This window comes from Anastrepha obliqua, chromosome 1 (assembly GCF_027943255.1).
Source record: "Anastrepha obliqua isolate idAnaObli1 chromosome 1, idAnaObli1_1.0, whole genome shotgun sequence".
Classification (NCBI taxonomy): domain Eukaryota; kingdom Metazoa; phylum Arthropoda; class Insecta; order Diptera; family Tephritidae; genus Anastrepha; species Anastrepha obliqua.
Window position 1 is genome coordinate 162,584,057 of NC_072892.1, and position 21,271 is coordinate 162,605,327.

The 21,271-nt window shown below is 36.6% G+C and overlaps 1 protein-coding gene across 1 annotated transcript in view; it reads left to right on the top strand.

The window, feature by feature from the left end:
* Positions 1-21,271, top strand: part of LOC129253373 (elongation of very long chain fatty acids protein 7) — a 93,069-nt gene that overhangs the window by 37,438 nt on the left and 34,360 nt on the right. The window contains exons 4-5 of the mRNA XM_054891729.1: positions 3,072-3,234; positions 5,347-5,483. Of these exons, the coding sequence (XP_054747704.1) occupies positions 3,072-3,234; positions 5,347-5,483 (300 nt within the window). The remainder of the gene's footprint in view (positions 1-3,071; positions 3,235-5,346; positions 5,484-21,271) is intronic.

Sequence of the window (21,271 nt, forward strand, 5' to 3'; positions counted from 1 at the left end):
GTATTCTTTTAACGATAGCTATATCGCAAGACATGAGAGTTTCGGACCAATGATTCAACAGGAAATGTATTTGATGTAATGAAAATCAGAATATAATTCAGCATTTTATTTATGACGATGTTCTAGAAGAAGATGACATGACCGTAATTGAATAAATTTAAATTTCTGTATTCTATACAAAATAAATATTAAATAAATATGTAAATATACTTTTATTTTTTCCCTCCCCCAAAATAAGCCCTAACGCGTATTTTGGACCAAAACAGAAAGTTAGACGGTGTCTTATTTTCGGAAAAAGACGGTATAAAAAAAAATTAAATAGTACATGGCCTATTTTTGTATCTTACGCAATAAGTTTGACGCTGAAGAGTCGACGTTGCTTAAATTCCTAATACTAAGATAGGTTTTAAGATTTATCACATACACTGTACTTATATATACAGCCCACGAAAAAACTATAGCACTTCAATATTTTAAGCAGTTTTTACTATTTTACTTTTCTTTGTGTGTGTAATTTTTTTTTATAAAATGGATAGAAATTCCACCACTTTTAATTAGGTTAGGTTAGGTTAGGTTGAAATTGGTTGGTACTATTGCCGCGATGATGGTTACTTGCAGTAAATGAACTGCTTAAGAAATTCTGTGGAGTTTCATGAGCAGATGATATGCGGATGACTTACCCTATGATCAGAAAGTACCGGTAATGTTAAATTTAAACGAACTGAAAGCGTAGTGCACAATTAGTACCTTCCATCAGGCCACACAATCAATAAAAAATATAAAATAAAAAATAAAAAAACAATCTTTGGATTTTGCATGCTGATAACGCGACATCGGACCGAGCCCAAATTAGTTGACCAAACACCCAGTAAATACCATCGTGCAAGCACCGTATTCACCTGATATGGCCCCGTGCGACTTCTTTTTGTTTCGCAAGTTGAAGTTACCACTTCGTGGAAGGAGATTTCAGTCGATAGAGGAGATCAAAGAGAATGTAACGAAGGAGCTGAAGGCCATCCTTTCATCGGTCTCCCAGGGGTGCATGGAGGACTGGGTTAAACGTTGCCACATGTGTGTTGCTTCAGAGGTGTCATATTTTGAAGGAAATTGAACTCTGTTTTGTTTTATTTACACATTGCCGATACCTTCTGATCATAGGATACTATGGAAGTTATAGGAAAGTATTTGGACACCATCAGTACCGTGAGGAACAACACTCTAAAAACTGTCTATCAATGGACATCTCCCGCAGGTGTAGGGATAAACGCGGAAAAGATGAACTTGGTTCTTCTTACTAGTGAGTATAAGGTCCCGGCGTGGAACCTCCTGAAGCTAGGCAACAACGAACTACATTTTTAAAATCATGCGAAGTATCTTGGGGTAATAAAAAGGGGGAAAAAGGTTAGTAATGCGCTATATGAATGCAAAAGAATGCTGCGCGTTACTTGGATGATGCCTTCACTGATGCATTGGTGCTGCACGACAATAGTCAACCCGATATTGCTTTATGGGGCCTTGGTATGGTGGACTGCAACAAGAAAATTGTCATATTTAATGCCATTGGAAAGGATTCAACGACTAACCGCCTGTGCATAACAGAATCAATGAAAACCACTCCTACGGCGACACTAAAAATGATACTTAGCACACCACCTATTGACCTTATAGCGGAAAATCTTGCAGTAAAATCCGCGGGAAGAATAGTGACTGCTGGAGTACTTACTTTACTTACAGTGTATCCTCGGACATCGCTCAATAGAAAAAAGAAGTTCAGGTTTCACATACTACATGACTCCGCGCTTTGATTAGGAAAAAGGTTTTACTATACTACAATTGAAGAGAATGGATGGCACAAAGGCATGAAGTCTGGCCGTATGACTTTTCATATTTTCCCATACGGCTCTAAAACTTTAGACGCAGTGGAAGCGGGTATTTTCTGTTCAAAACTAGGGATTAGGCAGCCAATCAAGCTGCTGGACAAGAGCAGGATTTTCTAAGCAGAAGTTTTTGTTGTTGGGAAAGCCGCGGAACTAGCCACAGTCGCTAACTAGCGACAGTCGGTCGGACATGATAGGTAACTTCAGTTTTGTCCATCTGCAGCCTATCTCAGCCTATCAGACTCGCTTGTGGGTTAAAAGACTGATTTAAATTAATTCAGCTGAAACCGTTGAAAGAAATGCATGCGTTAAACAAATTTTGAAAAATTGAAAAACTGTGATGGTATTGATGATTAAAAGTTCTTAGCTCACAGGCCAGCCAAAAACGATTTAATGAAAGAGAAGTAAGGGAAATAGTTTCTCATGTAAGGCATGGCGCTAGTATACCGTATGTTTCTAAGAACGAGGAAGCACATTTAACTTGAAAGTACCTAGCTTTCTTGGCAGCCGAATTTCTCTTAAGAATATAAAACAAAATTTTATTAAAATTTTATTCCAATTCCATGGAAATGGAAATGCAGGGTTAAGTTGAGTTAGACGGAATGCTCTTACAATGAGTTCCCTAGCTGGTCGCAGAGTTCCAATTTGGCACCGAGGAAAGTTTTACCCAGTCCTATTACTATGTATTTCTTTTTAAGCCATTTCAATCTTTTTGGCGACTCCAATCAGTCTTTCTAAGCTAGCTAAGCTGTGTAGGCTAGCTCCGCGGCTATCCCAACAGCAAAAACTGAAAGTAACCCAATAATTAATATTTACGTGAGCAGTTAAGCAGCAATAAAAGCAATAACCTCATATTGTATTAAGTCCGAAAATATCCAACGGGGCGGGGGAGCCGTTAAAAGGCTAACCGCAAATAGAAGGTTGCACATCTATTGAGAACCGGGTCACAAAGGCGTCATAGGAAACGAAATATTAGATGAAATAGCTAAAAATATTGTTAACCTACCTTTTGAACAAGTTGAAGCTCTCTCTAACTCTCCGGCTAACTTTACTAGGGTGCAGAACAGTTAAGTGCTACTTTCTTTCAAATCAATTCTTTGCAAATTCCATTTATGTATATGAAAAATTACTGAAACAAAATTTCTGGAAAAAACTAAGATTTTCTATATTTTATTATTTTTTAATATCTTCCAGATGCTGAATCTTTGTTACATTTACTACCTCTCGAAGTTGACCGAATTTGCTGACACAATTTTCTTTGTGCTGCGGAAAAAATCCTCACAAATAACTTGGCTGCATGTGTACCATCATTCGGTGACACCATTGGAAACCTGGGTGTTGGTTAAGTTCTTGGCTGGTAAGTAATTTTCACGATTTATGATTTTAATTTTTTTTAATTTAAACTTTCAATCACCGTTTGATTTGGATTTTATAAGACAAAATAAACGTCAGGAAATTTTTGAAGGATTGAATTTTATAAGAAAAAAATTAAAGAAATTAAAAATTTGAGTTATAAAACACTTTTTAGGAGTAAAATGGAAATGTGTCCGAAATAAATCTGAATCTTTTTCCTATAAACTATACCCAAGGGCAATCTATTAAAGGTGGTCTTGGTAAATCAACTGATTTGTTTTTCTTTTATTTCGCCGCGTCCATGTGGCTGTCAACTCAGAATGAAACAAGGCGAATTCATTATTTGCTTTCTAGTTTCTCAATACTTTGCTTTGACAATTAAACGTACAGCACAGTGTTGTTGGTCTAGTGCCACCACCTTTAATGAATGCACCTTGACTATACCAGTTGAAAAGATGCAATATTTAAATATTTGCGATGTTAAAATTAAATAAGCGAAAAGATGGTTGAAGTGTCTCAACAGTAAAAAGTCTGAACTTAAAATTCAGATTAAAATAATTGCCTTCGAGTTTTACCTTAAAGTTTTCATCACTACTACTTTTATTGTTTCATTGAAAGCACGTAGAAAAAATTATTATTATTTTTTGTTTTTAATGAAAATAAAAGTGCGAGGTAACTAGCATCCGCACAACCCAGATATTTAATAAAAATTTATAATAATAAAATGTCTTCTGCGAAGTACATTTTGAGCGTAGAAGAGTGTTGAGTGTAGTAAAGAGACCTGAGCCTTTTCGGCTGGAGGGGGTGATAGATGGATGGTAGTGATGGATATGTAGCAGCTTGCTTTACGTCCGTTCGCTTCATAAATGTATTACAATAAAAAGCACAGTTCCAATAACATAAAAAGTAATACATACTTATTAGGGTACAGTAGCGAGCATAACTGAGAGCATACGCCTTTTTTTTAATACATACAATGTTGTTTGAGTTTAAATTTTTTTCATAGTTTTTTTTTTGTAATTTCTGTTAATTCTTTAACTATCAGCATATGAATTAAACTTTTAAGCTTTATACAAAGTTTCAAAAAACTCGATCCATTTTCAACAAAATTTGGAACTTTTCAATCTTTTTAATATTTTTTGCAAAATTTTAAATGCCCAGTTATAACCTATGGAAGTTTTTGTAAAAAGTATAAAATGGAAGTTTTACTCGGCTGACATTTAAATTTCTTTATTTGATTTTGCGCTATTTTGGAACAAATACAATTAAAAAAAATACTTTTTTTTTGCATACTTTTTTCCACAATAAATTCACTTTCGTATGGTTAAAAAAATCGTCAGAAAAAAATATTAAAAATCAAAGCGATTTTTGAGTCATTTAAAACCTGCAATTATTCAATTATTCTATTTAGATTTCATGAGTAACCATAAGTTTTATAAAAATTCAGTTTAGAAAGATTTTAGCATATTTTCATCTCTTTGCTACTCCTGCTAATATAGCAGGCCTTGATGTTAAGCCCTGATGAACTTCATCAGCAGTACGAAGCGGCTAACACCACCGTAAATCAGTCATAGCTCTGTTGCCCTCACCAAATACACATCCTCCCTCTCCTCCTTCCTTTCTTCCCAGCCTTCTTCCATCTTCCTTACAATGATCAGAACAGATGAATTCTTAATTTACGTCCACGAGTGTCCTCTCTATGGATAACCATTTCAACCTAACCTAACCTAATGGTTCCACTATTTTTATTCCGGTAGCATGGAAAATAACAATAAAATCATGGAAATCATTATTCAAGAACCGTGTGTATTATCAAAAAACAAAAAAAAAAAACAACACAAGAAACGGACAAATTCTCCCTAAATTGATTTCATCGTAGAAATAATGTTAGGTTAGATTATTGTCCCCAAGTATCAACGCTCTTACTTGGTAGCGAATCCTAAATTGGGCTTTTGTGTTACTTCATATTTCGTATACTTACAATAATTTTTATTCGATTAACTTAAATATGAAATTTCAATTTTTTTAATTCAATGATATTTATTCCCTACAAAATTTTAATCGACAATCCATTTTGTGCAATTTCTAACACCTGAATTTTTCCATATTTTCGCAGGTGGCAATGCGACGTTCCCCAATCTGCTCAACAACTTCGTGCATGTCTGCATGTATTTCTATTACATGATGTCTGCCATGGGACCAGAATACGCCAAATATCTGTGGTGGAAGAAGTATATGACTGAACTGCAAATCGTAAGTGCGACATAACACGAACAAATAATTAAAAAAAAAACAAGCAAATATGCAAATAAATACATAAATCTACGGTTTAGTGATAAAATATTAACAAAAAATCAATTGCGTTCTCGTCCGCACGCGAAAAAAAAGTTAAATGTATGAAAATTTGTGGTTAAAACTTGAAGAGTTGCTAAGAAAAGCTAGAATTTGAAAATCTAAACTTGGCTTCAAGTACAACGACACGAAATGTGCTAGAATTGCCAAAGGCCTGCATTGAAAAGAAAAAAAATATTCTTGGCTGAAAACGAATTAAATACAGAAAATAATATTTTGAATAATAACACAAAATTTGTAATGGACAAAACCTGTTGGAAAATTCTGTTGTAGACCAAAGAGCTGTAGCTGGCGAAGACTTAAAAAGTGGTTAAGAAAATGTAAAAAAATAACAGTCAACCGGCCAGGAAAGACGTCAATAATTGTTGTTTACTAACAAGTACATAAATCTGATATTTACAGCCGAAAATTTAGTAAAATCAAAAAGTAAACAAAAAAGAAACAAAAACAGAAAGAAAAAGAAAACAAAAAAAAAAAACGGAAAAAAAAATTAAACAAGTTTCAATTCAATATCAGTGGATATTTGCAAACATCAGCTCTTTTTATGGAAAATAAATTTTTAGGAAGGCACGCCTTTATTTGGCAAATTTGCTTAAAGAGAGTACCGAAATAGAGAAGGGACTATTTCCTTTCGGCGGCGCAGACGCGTGTGTTTGTGCGAGAGAAGGTTAAGCTAGGTTATAAGGGTTGCCCAGAAAGTGGGCCCACTTGGACGAAAGAAGTTTGGTTCATCCTTTGTGATTTGTGCGAGAGTAATGGTTAATGGTTAGTGGTTAATGGTTAGTGGTTAATGGTAGTAAAGGGTTGAGGTATGGGCCATTAGCACTGCGACCATATTGATCTATTGTGCACCCTATGCTGTCTATTGACTGTTAAGTATGCTTATAAATTGTACCAGCTCCTTCTGAGGGAGTGATTGTAGGTCTTCATCTATAAGCATGAACTTGTTTAAAAACTTTTTCCTTCTATGCGTCAACCCCGCACATTCGATGATGAGATGTTCTACAGACTCATCATCTTCGCAGCAAAATCTGCAGGTGCTGGTGTTAGTTATGCCTAATTTATGTAGGTGTTTGTTGCAGGTGAAGTGACCCGTGAGGGCGCCTGTGAGAGTGCGAATGCTCTTTTTGTTTAAGGTGAGGGCCATGTTAGCTCTTTTAGCATTGAAACTTAAGAACTTTTTGTGCCAGAGTAACATTCGAAGCTATCAATCAACGAGATTTTTTCTAACAGCTGTCGCGCCGAATGTAACTGTGCCATGCAAGAGCTTATCTTATGTAAAAAAATCTTCCATAGAGAGATCACTTACAGTTAAAGGTCTAGTACCTTAAAGTATACTAGTTTAAGCCACACTCAATTTGTTAGGTTAGGTTAAGTTGACCTGGCTGGCTGAAAGCCATCACATAGACCTATTGATCCTTAGTGCTACCAGATGGAGCTTTATGTTTCTTTGTAGTAGACAACTTGTAATACGCCTGCGTCATTTGCGAATATAAGTAAACTTTGGAGCTCTATCCCCGAGAGGCATTCTAACTAAAGCGAACCTCCTAATCATTTTAATCTGGTTCTAGCTAACGCAGGGCAAGAACATAGAAGGTGTTCTAGCGTTTCCCTCTCTTCTAGTTCATTACAAAATCTGCAGCTATCATTGTTTGAAATTCCCATCTTGTATGCGTGTGCCGCTAAGAAATAGTACGAATCTGACGTATTTGCCTTAATTTACACATAATTTTCGCGGTTTTACAAGTGGCTAGATTATTCCACCTTCTGTCTATCCGTGTTTTCATGTCCGCAGCGATGCCATTGTATACCATATTTAAAGGTTTCAGTATGTCGTTTTCTTGCACAAATTGTCTGTAAACAGCGCTTTTGGCAATCTCATCTACGTTTCCTGCAATGCCCTTATGTCCGGGTACCCAATAGATATGCAACCGTCTGTATGCGGCTAATCTCTCTAATGCCTCCCTGCTTTTTAGAACATTTTTAGATAAAATTGCATATGAGTTTATTACTTTTATCGCCACTTGGTTGTCAACGTATATATTTATTTTGGAGTTGCTCGATGTACTTGCTAGTTCTATTTCTGCAGCCTTACCTACAGCAAAGACTTCTGCTTCAAAGATACTGCAGTGGTCAGGAAGCTTAAATAGCTGCCTGATGCCTAGCTCTACACTAAATTGGTATTCATGCCAAAATACTTGGTATGTACGCTTCTAGAGAAAAAGACGGCGAGCTCATGGTGGCTACTCTTTAGGGGCTTCAAGTAAATATGCAATATTTTTAATTTATTTTTCAACCGTCTGTTCTATTGGACTTAAAATGAGAATACGAAACAGAAATATTATTGGAATGATTTCTTTATTATTTTTTAATTTATAATCTGGTAGATTTTTTCATGACACTTATTCACGGCATTTATTTTTATGTCCACCGGCGCTCCCATTTTTTTTTTTTTTTGACGGGCAGACTAGCAAGTACAGCACTCAGACACAATTAAGTCCATTGTACTGCACTCGAATTCTCTTTTTAATTTTCCTTGAATCTACCCGACCTCCAAAGAAATCTGAGTAGATCCTGTGGTGCCAAGGAACCAAGGTGGTCACTTCTTAACACATCAGTGCCAAACACATCAAGCCTGATTCGAGCGAAGGCCGGGCAGACGCACAGAAAATTGCCCTGAGATGCCCACCTTTTCAATGTGATGTGTCCATAGAAAGTGGCCCGTTATCAGTCCAGCCAGCTGCCTACACTCCTTTCTGCTTAGTGACAGAAGGATCTACGACAGTCGGTCGTAGATGACAGGTAACATCAGGTAACATCCGTTTTGTCCATTTGCAACTTCTCTCAGGCGGCCAGGCTCCCTTATTGGTTGAAGTAACCCATTTGCTAAATGCGGTTCTGATGGCTGCTGAAGGGAGTGGCAGAATGGGTTCCGAACTAAGGAAGTTGGCCTCAGAACCCATCCTAGCTAAAGAGTCAGAGGTCTCGTTACCCATGATACCCACGTGTCCCAGGACCCATGTTAGCATCAGACTATTATGTCTACCGACTTAGTTCAGCCTGGATTTAGAGGACTCGACTGCCCTTGAAGTGATTAAGGGGCTGTCTAAAGCCATGAGCTCAGCTTGGCTTTCGCTGCAGACACATATAGATCTGTCACTTCATGTGTTTTCCACAACAAAGTTCCTCGCTTCTTGAGCAGCACACATCTTCGCTTGAAACATAGATGCCGGAACCGTGCTTGGTCCTGGAGCCATCCGTGAAAATACGAAAACGGTGGTTGCCGGGCTTCGAGTTACATGGACCATTCGACCAATCCAATTTGGGCCATATGGCATCAATGGTGGCTTGAATATTGCAATAAAAATTGCCTCTAATACTATAACAATCTTTGGCAAGATTCCACTCCGAGACCTTAAGATATTTCATCAGAGTGAAGCCACTCCGCGTCCAGGTTCCTCTCCTGTGGGCGTATGGAGCTCAATGCATTCGATAATATTCTCAGTGTTTCTGGAGTAAATGGAACATCGAAAATTTTGCGATAGTGTGAAATTTACTAGCTATCGTCTTGTCATCCATCTGACACTCATCTGATCTCAAGCGTATGTTTGGTTGTTTGTTTGTCTAAAGCAATTCGTCTCCGGTGGTATACTGCTGCTGTTGTCACCGTTGAGTTTTTCTTTCCCAATCAATTTGTTGCAGTTTTGTCAAGATAGAGATCGCAAACGCTCTTACTGCGTCCGTTTTGACGCCGGACGAATACATGTCCTGCACAAGTCCAATCTGTATCGGCGAGTGTTCTAAGACCCTCGCGAGGAAAGCCGGATCTCTGGTAAAACGAATACAGTGGAAAGCCATATGCTCTGTAGGGGTTGACTATAAGTTGGAAGCAATCGTAATTGGTGATTAGTTGGGTGAGTTAATAGTCAGTGTCGCCAAGTCTTCTATTCCCCCACTTCTCCAGGTTCGGGACAAGTCTGTACGTCCAACGGTCTTTGGTAGACTCTTCCCATCTCCTTTGTCACTCGGTCATAGAGCGGGCTTTTGAAGTAGCTGTTTAAGCTGCCGTCGGTTTTGCTTCTTTTATCCTTCCGACAACCCAACACATATTGCGTCGCCTGAAACCGTTTTATAGGGCACATGCAATTCGTCTTGCGCTATGCCTGTGTGTCCGAAACACCTCACGCATATGGCCATTTTTCGCTTCGGCCCATATCGGCGCTACGTAGTAGAAGATTATCGAGTCAGCTACTGTTGACAATAGTCGTCTTCTTTCGCCTTGGGACCCGCCTAGGTAGGTAGATAGGCCCCTTCTGGCACTCCTCAAGTAGCACTGAAGCGCCGTTTCGATACCATTATGAGACCTCCAACAGGCAGATATCTACAGCCAGCCAGAGGTGTTGATATAACGGAGAAGATTGATGGGACTTAGGTTGGTGCACTGCTGCAGGCTCTCGAAGAAAGGAGCACCCAGTGACATTAATCGTCTAGCTGCCAAACATTTACAGAGAAAATGCTCAATAGTCAATGGAGTTAAATGGTAACCCTAGCTTTTTCGCGTGTGTGCCGGGTAACCGGAGTTTGGAAATTGAATGGCGAGGAGTCCAAAGGACTTTCTGAGTCCTTCGTATATTGTACTGGGGCCAAAGAGCCTGCCTACGTTCGGAAGAATTCTTGTTAGTGCTCCATTGAAATTCACTGCTGTCAGGTGCTGTTTGAAGCTTAGTCTTGTGTCAACCATTACTTCCAGATACTCGTACTTCTGGGACAATATTTCGTGATTTTCATCGTTTTCTTTCACCTACGAGCACTTAACCGGGCCGCTTCTGCTTTCTATACTACTAGCTCCAGGTCCGCATTCGTAGGCCACCGATAGTTTTCATGCAACCGAAAACACACCCTATACAAGCACGTACGCAAAATGTAGAAAACTATCATGCGGCTGATGACTTCTGTGATAATGTCAATCTAACGCCACCAAGAGGCCATTGAGCAATCTTGTGTTTACTGCAAGTCAAGTTGCCGGAGCAAAGCGCATCGCGAAGTTGACTGCTAAGTCAGCCGTGGATGTATATATGGATCTGTGTGCTGTTCTTTGCTTTTATTTTTTATTTTTTTTTTTTGTTTGCCTAAATTTTGGCAAATAATTAAATTAAATAAAATAAAGCTTGCAAGCCGCCACAAGAGTGTCATTGACAGCAGACCAACCCTCGCTGCGCTGTCGGCACTTTAAGGCGATCGTTCAGCGCTTTTGGCACCAGAAGGCGCGAGGTCGTGACGATGTAGAACCTGCTGCGGCACTTGTACCGAACGCCGGTTATGAATACCTACATACACACACACATAATTAAATATTTGGTTTGTACACAGTTTAAGCTGTGTGAGCACTGTTGCGAGATTCTAAGCTGCAAGTCAAGTTAAATGGCATTGGCCAAGTTTGTTTTATTTGAGTTTTTGTTGTTGGATTTTTCATTTTTTACTTTGGCAACTGTTGTTACTTTAGGTACAAATACATTTAGATCGGTTCTTGTTAACTGAATGTTATTTCAATAAATATTTTACCAGTTTGCCGCCTTCCTTGATTTAGTGATATCGCCGTTAAAAATCAAATTTCTTTTAATGTTCTCGTTGTCATTGTACGTTTAATTGTTTCGCTTTCTAAAATCTTGCTGTTTTCGATTATTCAAAATACGTAAACAACCATTTTTCAAGCGAATTTGCATAAATATATAATAAGTACATAAGTGCACACACATACTTATATGTTTGTATGTACAATATATGGAATATTTTCTGCGACAATCAGCGCATATTTGTGCAAGTGGAAGGGTGATCGCCTTGAATGTTTCACATTTTTTATGAATATATGATTTTGTGCATTTATCTCGATTGATTGTTTCAAGAATTATTGTTTATGTAAATTTATTTTCTATCGTCACATGACACCGACATAAGTGTTTTTTATATTTTTGTGGCTAAAATTTTTTGAGGTTGAATGACTCGAAATAAATTTTTATAATAAATAATATTTAATATAATAAATTATTTGGCCAAACAATTTAGCCAACATTTAAGCACCCATTTTTAATACTAAATCAGAAAACTCTTGGGTCATCTTTTAAAGTTTTGTATAAAATTCAAATCTTTATTTAAGTTGTTTCAGATTGTCGGATTTGGGCCAAATATGCACCTTTTTGTTGCATAGTTTCTTGCCTTTTCAAAGGTAGCTTCATACTGCCTCGCTCATAGAAGTCTTGTGGTCCTTCTTGGTGAAAAACTCTCGTAGCCGATTTTCAAAATCATGAAAAGAATTCTTATACCTCAGAAAGCTTTCTAAGAGAAAAATTTGGTAATCGCTTGGTACCACGTCCGGACTATATGGTGGCTGCATTCAAACTTCCCAACCAAGCTCCCGGAGGTTTTGGCGATTCACTACAGACGTGTGTTTGGGTTGCGTTGTCCTGGTTCAAAACACAACACCTCTTCTGGTGGCCGATTCTCCCCGTTTCTGATAAATCGCTAGCTTCAAACGATCTAATTGTTTACAGTAGAGATCTGAATTTAGTGTTTGGCACATACAAAAGCAACTCATAATAATCTATTCCTTTCCAGTCCCACCAAATACACAGTAGAACCTTCCTGGCCGTTAGTCCTCGTTTGGCCATCATTTGAGCTGCTTCATCACGCTTTGACCACGATCGTTTTCGCACAATACTGTCGTACGTAACCCATTTTTACACCCCAGTCACCACCTGTTTAAGAAATGCGTCGATTTCATTACATTTGGCCAAAGCTTCGCAGTTGGAAATTCGATCCGTCATGTTGATGTGGCACCTAAAAATCGAGCTTCTTTTTGAATCCAGCGTTATGTGAATGGTTTAAAACTATTTTATGGTCGATCTTTAGCTTCTGTGCGATGCTACGACTACTAAAATGTCGGTCAACTTCGATTATGTCTGTGATTTTAGCGACATTTTCGACTACGAGCCTGCCTGTGCGAGGTGGACTTCAACATCAAAAATGCCTGAAGGGAATTGAAGAATCCAAAATTCACTTAATTAGCTGTTACAGTATCGCCACAATAAACACGATTCACAGTTTCAGCGGTCAAACGTAGATCTACACAATTTATTTTATGTTATAAAAATAAGTGGCAACGCCATTCAAAAACATTTTTTATTTATAACGTTCCAAACATAATATTCGTGATACCCATATCCTAGTACGCAATTCAGTTGTGAAACTATCTCTAATTTTCAGCCAAAGAATTAGGTGGCAACGCCACAAGACATAATTCTAACTAAAATTTTCCTTTTTGCTTTGAACGCATTTTGCATTTTGAACGCTCACTTTCAACTTTAATTAAATTTTGTTATTAATTAATGTTTCTTTAATAATCTGGCAACGCTATTTAAAAATATTATTGGATTAATGCTACCATTACATTCCCATGAGTTTATACCACTTTTTAAAATTAATATATTTTTGTAAACGATTACTTTACTTCCATTCAATAGGTGGCAACACTAGCTAAAATAGTTTTTATTGAAGCTTGCTTAAACACCATTTATCTGTTCCCCATATTGGAGTATTCAAATAAAAGGTGCCATAAGTTGATACTTTTGCTAACGAAATCATGTGGCAACACCATATAAAAATATATTTTACCTAAACTTTTTTTAAACACTTTTCATTTGATACCTTTATCTTGATAGTCAACTGAAACTTGTGATAAGTTGATATTTTTGCAATAAAATTCAGATGGCAACGCTATCAAAACAACATTTTTTTGTGTATATTTTTCTTAAAAATCCTTGCTTTGTAACTCATGATGTATTACTTATTTTCATTATTTATTAAATTACTTTTTTTTAATACAACCAAATGGCAACTCGTTGTTAAAATGTGTTTTGAAACTATTTTTTTTTAAAGCTTGCTTAAACACCGTTTATCTGTTACCGATGTTGTGGTATTCTAGTGAAATGTGTCATAGATCGGTACTAGTGCGAACGAAATCATGTGGCAACCACATATAAATATATTTATTTCTTAAATTTTGTTTCAATATCTTTCATTTGTTACCTTTATCTTGATAGGGAACTAAAATTTGTGATAAGTTGATATTTTTGCAATAAAATTCGGGTGGCAACACTACAAAAATATTTTTCTTGGTACAGAATTTTCTTAAAAATACTTGCCTTGATAGCCATGATGTATTACTTATGTTTATTATTTAATAAATTACATTTTCTCTAATACAAACAGGTGGCAACACTTTGTTAAAATGTGTTTTAAAATTATTTTTTATTAAAGCTTGCTTAAACACCGTTTATCTGCTACCGATGTTGTGGTATTCAAGTGAAATGTGTCATAAATCGCTACTAGTGCGAACGAAATCATGTGGCAACACCATATAAACATATTTTTTTCTTAAATTTTGTTTAAACACCTTTCATTTGATACGTTTATCTTGATAGTGATCTAAAATTTGTGATAAGTTGATATTTTTGCAATAAAATGCAGGTGGCAACACTATCAAAAAAAATCCTTTTTTACCATGCTGTATTACTTGTGTTTATTATTTGATAAATATTTTTTTAATACAAACAGGTGGCAACACTTTGTTAAAATGTGTTTTAAAATAATTTTTTATAAAAGCTTGCTTAAGCACCGTTTATCTGTTACCCATGTTGTGGTATTCTAGTTAAATGTGTCATAGGCTGGTACATTTGCAAATGAAATCATGTGGTAACACCATATAAAAATATTTTTTTCTTCAATTTTTTAAACACTTTTCATTAGATACTATATCTTAGTATTTAACTGAAATTTATGATACCTGGCTTTTTTGTAATAAAATACTAGTGGCAGCGCTATGAAAAAAATTATTTTTTTTATAGTTTTTTCTTAAAAATACCGGACTTGATTCCCATGCTGTATTACTTGTGCTAATTATTTGATAAAAAAAATTTTTTAATACAAAGATATGGCAACACATTGTTAAAATGTGTTTTAAAATTAATTTTTATTAACGCTTGCTTAAACACCATGTATATGTTCCCCATATGGTAGTACTCAAATGAGGTATGCCATAAGATGCTATTTTTCCAAACGAAATTATGTGGCAACACCATATAAAAATATTTTTTTCTTAAATTTTTTAAATCCCTTATAAAAGATATCTTTATTCATATATTTTAATATTCAACTGAAATTTCTGACATGTTACTACTTTTGTAATAAAATTTAGGTGGCAACGCTATTAAAAAAAAATTTTTGTACAGATTTTACTTTAAAAAACTTGCGTTTATAACCAAACGGTATTATTTATGCTAAATTTTTTATAAATAACTTTTTTTAATACAAACAGGTGGCAGCACATTATTAAAATCTTAGCTTTCGAAAGTACTTTCGGATAGTGAAAGTTTTAGCGTTTTTAGTAGCCAAAAAAAGCCCAGATATTTAATTTTTAAATTTCTTCACACTTGAGAAGTTCACCCTGCAAAACTCAGCCGGATAATATTCAAAATGCTTGAAGATGATAAATACTTAGCCTATTTCTTAGATTTGGTTTTTTCCCTCTTTTTAAATTTTACAAAATTTTAAACAAAATCTGGCAATGCCGCCTGAATCGGCCCATCTGAGCACTTCAATTGACTCACAACCTTCCTTGAATAGAATATATTACTCATAAATTACTGTTTTTTTCTAAGCCAGAGTGCCCGTAAATAGGTGCCATCTCTTACACATTAAATGCGGCATTTTTTCTTGCCTAGTGAAACACCTTAAACACCACACGAAACTCTATTTTCTCCATAAATAGGCAATGTTTTCTGCCTGCCAACGATTTGGCTGCAACTTAACATTTACTCTACGCTTGAGTCACTAAGTGGTGGCATATTAAATGAAAAAAATTACCCTCTCTCCCCAACAGTGCCACTATAGCATCTCTACTCAATTATATGGCATTCTCCCTTTTTGCATTTTTGCCTGGAAATTTGATAAACAATGGCAATTCCTATCAGTTTGTGAGGCCAATTAATGTGCCGACAGCAACAAATGGCACAGATTTGAATGATAAAATAAGAAAAGTGGCACAAAGACATACATACATACAAACAAAAATATTAACAATAAAGCAATAAATAATAAATAAGTACGAATATTAGTTTGTTTGTGTGTGTGCATATTCTCGTTGCGAATTTTGTGGAAACAAAAGACAAAGTTGGAAAATCACCCAGCAAATAAAGCCGGTAAAGCTTACAAAAGTGCCAATAACCCGTGAACATATCGCAATTTTATTTTGTATTTTTCATTTTCTATTTCTATTGCCTCTTAAAACGAATCCGCGTACAAAGACGTTCTATTTTGGATTTCATTTTTTCCCCCCAGACGTTCGGTGCGGCTTCGATTTTCTACTGTTTTCCGCATACGAAAACTTGCATAAATCTACACTTGCACAAACATACACACACAAGTACTCATGTATATATGTATATGTTTATTTGTGTATGCACTTTTCATGTATGACCACACACACACACACAATCACTTATGTCGAAAACTACTTACCGAGTGGAAGCAGTTGCAATAATGGAAGTCGTCGTAATAGTGGAAGTAGCAACACGCAACTCAGTCTTAAGCTAGATTTTGCTAATGCATTTTTGCGGTTTTCCGTTCGATTTCCACTAGTACTCTACTACCAATTCTTGTTTTTATGCAACACACAAATTCGTTTATTTTTAGTTTTTTCTATTCTTTTTTCTTGTTTGCTTTCATTTTCTTTTGGTCATTATTCTCATTATTGCGCATTTATTTACATTGGCAATTAAAGCTAAAATATTTGTATTGCTTATTTATTGTTTTTTTTTTTGCTGCTATTCGTATTTCACTTTTAGTTTCACATTTTCAATACGTCGATTACAAAATTCTTAGATTATTTACCAACATAGCGCATTCACATGGCGCACATAACATAACAGCCATTCAGCACACGCACAAATCTATGTGCTAAGTAGCATACAACCGCCATACTTATGCACTTACATGCATATATATGTGTGTGTGTATGTATGTGGCTACAACAAACTCCTGCATGCGCTATTATTTACTAGTATGGGCGCGTGTTTGCTAAGTTTTTTTCTTCGAATCTTAAAACGACAAACCTACATGTCCGCCGCCGAGAAGTCAACGTTGTCAACGCTATAGCTTCTGAATATAAGCAACTTTAGAGCATAGCAGGCATTAAATGCATTGCCAATACTGCAAAGCCTGTGCGCATTTTTACAATTGCAGACTATTTTCTGTATGATTCTCGAATTTTGTTTACTTCGTTACACAAGCCACTGGGCGGCATTCTTATGCACGGCATCTAACTATGCATACATACATACAAACAAATATGTCTGTATGTATAATGTGCGAAAAAGCGGAGGGATTTAATGTCGACAAAATTTCAGCTGCACTAGCAAGAACAAGCAACTAACCACTACAGAGTAGGCATGCAGTTTTAGACCAGTAGCGATATATGCGGAATTATGCATTTACGAGTTTATGCATAAAAAATCTACTTTGCAGAGAAAATCTACAGTAGTGCAACAAATTTCCAGCTTAACAGTGGAGTAAAAACTTGTGAAGTAGGCCAACATGTGATGGAAGATGCAGCTATTTTTGGTGGAACTGACTTTTTTTAGTTCATGTTGATGGAAAAATAGAAAGTAGACAACTCCTGGGAATTCGAATTTTGAAAATTTATAGCTATTAACTTTTTTCTATTATTTATTGTGGTTTCGTTAATCTGAAAAAAATTAAAGGTAAATAGGTAATTGGCCTACCGCACCCGATTCTGGTGCTGGGGCTGCCAGCTGATCCTCCAGCCAGATTTCCAGTTATATTAAAACAAAATAATCGCACAAATCATAAACAAAGGCTCTCAGCGGTGTTGCAACGAGAAGTCAGACAGGAACAGCCGAGCGTCAGAACGAACCGTTCATGCATCGACCACATCAACAGTCTCCGAGTTATCGTTCAACAGTCAGTTGAGTGCAGAACTCTATCTCGCCTTTATGCACTTCGAAAAAGCGTTCGAGAGATGCGGCGCTATCCGCAACGCCCTCGAGTGCTAGGGCCCACTCCCACCGAAATTGATTCAACTCGTCCAGGCACTTCATTAAAGGTGGTGGCGCTGGACGACAACAATGTTCTGTGCGGTTAATTGTCAAAGCAAAGTATTGAGAAACTAGAAAACAATTAATGAATTCACCTTGCTTCATTCGGAGCTGACAGCCACATGGACACGGTGAAAGAAAAAAACAAATCAGCTGATTTACCAATACCACCTTTAATAGATTTGCTTTGATTCTGTTTGAATTTTTATGACAGGTGAAGAAAGCAACTTTTAGTTTTAAAAATTTATTTCGGAATAGTGTTTCAACTTCATTAGAGCCCTTTAAAGGGAATACTCAAGGAAAGGCACACAATTACTCTGGAAAATATTGAAAATTTAGACAAACTAAAATCTGAACAATTGTATAGGGCTTTCCAAACAGAGGTGTTATTTTGATATTCAAAGGAAAATGCTATTTTTTAATATAAATGGTCGGACGTTTATTTAATTATAAAGAGGAAGGTATGCCGTTAATAGTAGAAAATAACATCAGGCAAATGACCACCACGACCAGGCTTACAGGACAATATCCTTTTCATGAAATTTTTCATAACCGAATTGCAAAGTGGCTGCCCTATGTCCTCGATAGCCTCACTAATTCCATCTTTGAGATCTTGAATCGACCCTGGGCTGTTGGCGTACACCTCCTCTTTCACGTGGCCCCAAAGGAACCTCTTCGAGAGATAACACGGTCCGGAAACTTTTCCCGTAAAAGAGCAATGGTTTCGTTGCTTGTGTGGCACGTAGCGCCGTCTTGTTGAAAATAAAAGTTGCCCAGATCAATACCATCCAATTCCGGCCATAAAAAAACGTTAATCATCTCTCGATAGCGCAATAAAATAAAAAAAATAAAAAAAAAATGATTGGCGCGTACACTTCTGTTAGGTGTTTGGCCGAGCTCCAACTATTTGTGGGGTGCGTCTTGATGTTGTTCCACAAATGGAGGGACCTACAGTTTCAAGCCGACTCCGAACGGCAGATATTTTTTATGAGGAGCTTTTTCATGGCAGAAATACACTCGGGGAGGTTTGCCATTGCCTGCCGAGGGGCGACCGCTATTAGAAAAATGTTTTTATTAATTTTGCTTTCACCGAGATTCGAACCAACGACCTCTCAGTGAATTCCGAATGGTGATCACGCACCAACCCATTCGGCTACGGCGGCCGCAATACATCGATAGCGCAATACATTCACCAATAATACCTGTTTTTGGAAAACCCTTTATAATTAATCGGCCGACGCCGAAACAAAAAAGTCTACATTAAATTTTTGCTAGAAAGTCATATGACCTGAAGAAGTAGTCGAAAGGGATGCCAACTAAATATGTTGATGGTGACAATAATGAAGCTTAAAAATGTGCTGGAAAAGTAATTAATGAAATGATTTGACTAGAGAGCGAACTGCAAACTTATTTTTGAACAGAAATCCTAATACTGAGAGAGCATTGAATTTTCACAGAACACTAAGAAATGCGCTTAGTCGGTATAAAGAAATTTTTAAGAATTCCCGTCAAAGTAAGCTAAAGTAAATCAACGTTTAGTAGTCAAATGGAAAATGTAGCCAAAATCTCAATTAGTGAAGATGCATATATGGAAAGCGTTGATGAATGTCTGCTGATAAACTGCGTTGAATAAAAATCAACATCGCCGTGTTTCCTTGTCATCCATGGTGCTATTTCATGTATAAGCCTGTGGGTCCAACGCCCGTTGACTGATAGATCCCAACTATGTTGCCATACTTCTATGGATTGAAGACATTCTGTAGGATGGGTTTGCTCCCTGTCTGTCATTAGAATTGAATCATTTCTCGTGCATGTATATCCATTGAAAATTTTCCATTTAAATCGAAGGATGAGTGTATGTATATATGCATATCTGGTATGTCCAAAACACACTGCTAAGCAAGTCCAATAAAATTTTTAAATTCTTAAATTTTTTTTATTTAAAGACCAATTTGACTTAAATAATATTTGAGAAAAGTGAATAAGGGAAAAAGTAGGAAAAGGCATGATATTTCAAAAGGATGAATATTCAATTTCGTCTTAATATTCGTATAGAACATGCAATCTAATGATATTTCCATATGTAATGTTGGCAAGACTCTCAAGACACTATGACGCTTGAGTAGTCTCCTGAAACGATTGATCACAAACTTATAAGTTAAAACCACTCTGACGACGACGTGAAGATATTACTAGAGCAACTAGAGCAAATTTCGGCCGCCGCAGCAGAATGGGTTGGTGCTTGACTTCTATTCGGAGTTCAGAAAGAACGTAAGTTCGAATCTCGGTGAAAGACCAAAATAAAGAAAAAGTTCTTTTCTAATAGCGGTTGCCCCTCGGCAGGCAATGGCAAACCTTCGAGTGTATTTCGGCCATGAAAAAATCTCCTCATAAAAAATATCTGCCATACGGAGTCGGCTTGAAACTGTAGCTCTCTCCAATTGTGGAACAATATCAAGACGCGCGCCACAAATAGTAGGAGAAGATCGGTCAAACATCCAAAAAAGAATGTACGCGCCAATTATATATATAAAGGGTGGTTCAATTTCAAGGGCCGATGTTGAATGTGAACCAGACCTAAACGTCAACGACCCCGTTGGACTTCTTTCTTTGGAGTCACACACAAAGAAAAGGTGTACGTCGATAAGCCAGCAACAATTCAAGCAACGAGCTTCAATTATGCCTCAGCGTCATCGAAAATTTGGACCATCGGACGGAGGTGTGCCGCCGAGGCTGCGGCGGTCATTTGTCTGATATTTTGTTTTACACGTAATTGAGCCGTACCAATATTATCATAATAAGGAGAAATGACCATAATTTCTTAAAAAAATTGTATTTTATTCAAAATCAACACCGGCCTTTGAAACTTAACCACTCTTTATATAAAGATTTTTTTTTTACGGAATTCTTTTTTACTGTGAGTAATGGTCAACTATCTGGCAACCTCCGCATCACATTGGAGGAAGAACTCGGGCAAACACCTAACTGAAGTGTATGCGCCATTTATTTATTTGTTGTTTCTTATTCGTGAATATTTGGAGCTTTGTTGTTGGAACAATTATTGGACATTAATAACAGAATAAAAATAATTTCTTTGCTACCTAATTTCTATGCTACTGTGCCATAATCTGTACTTTAACTAGAATCAGATTTAATAATATATTTACGCAACTCATGATTTATTTTATTCGATTCATTTTCTTCATCTTAGCTATGAAAAATTTACAATAGTCCTATGACCTACTACTGCGCAATAATTACCACTCGCAAATAGGATACCTTTATATTTTCAGCAGAAGTTTTTTACCCCACATCCCAAATTTATTTAGACAAAATTAATCAAGTCTGAAGCAATAATTTTCTGTTGCTAGTTGGCACATTTCATTCTTACCATATATTTTGTTCCGAATGCCCAACACGTAACTCCATCTATGCACTTGTAGTGAAAAATGCAGTAAATTTTCTGCCAGGTAAATCGTTATGCCGTTGGCTAACGGTTTAATCGTTGGCAGTGGTTTGCCA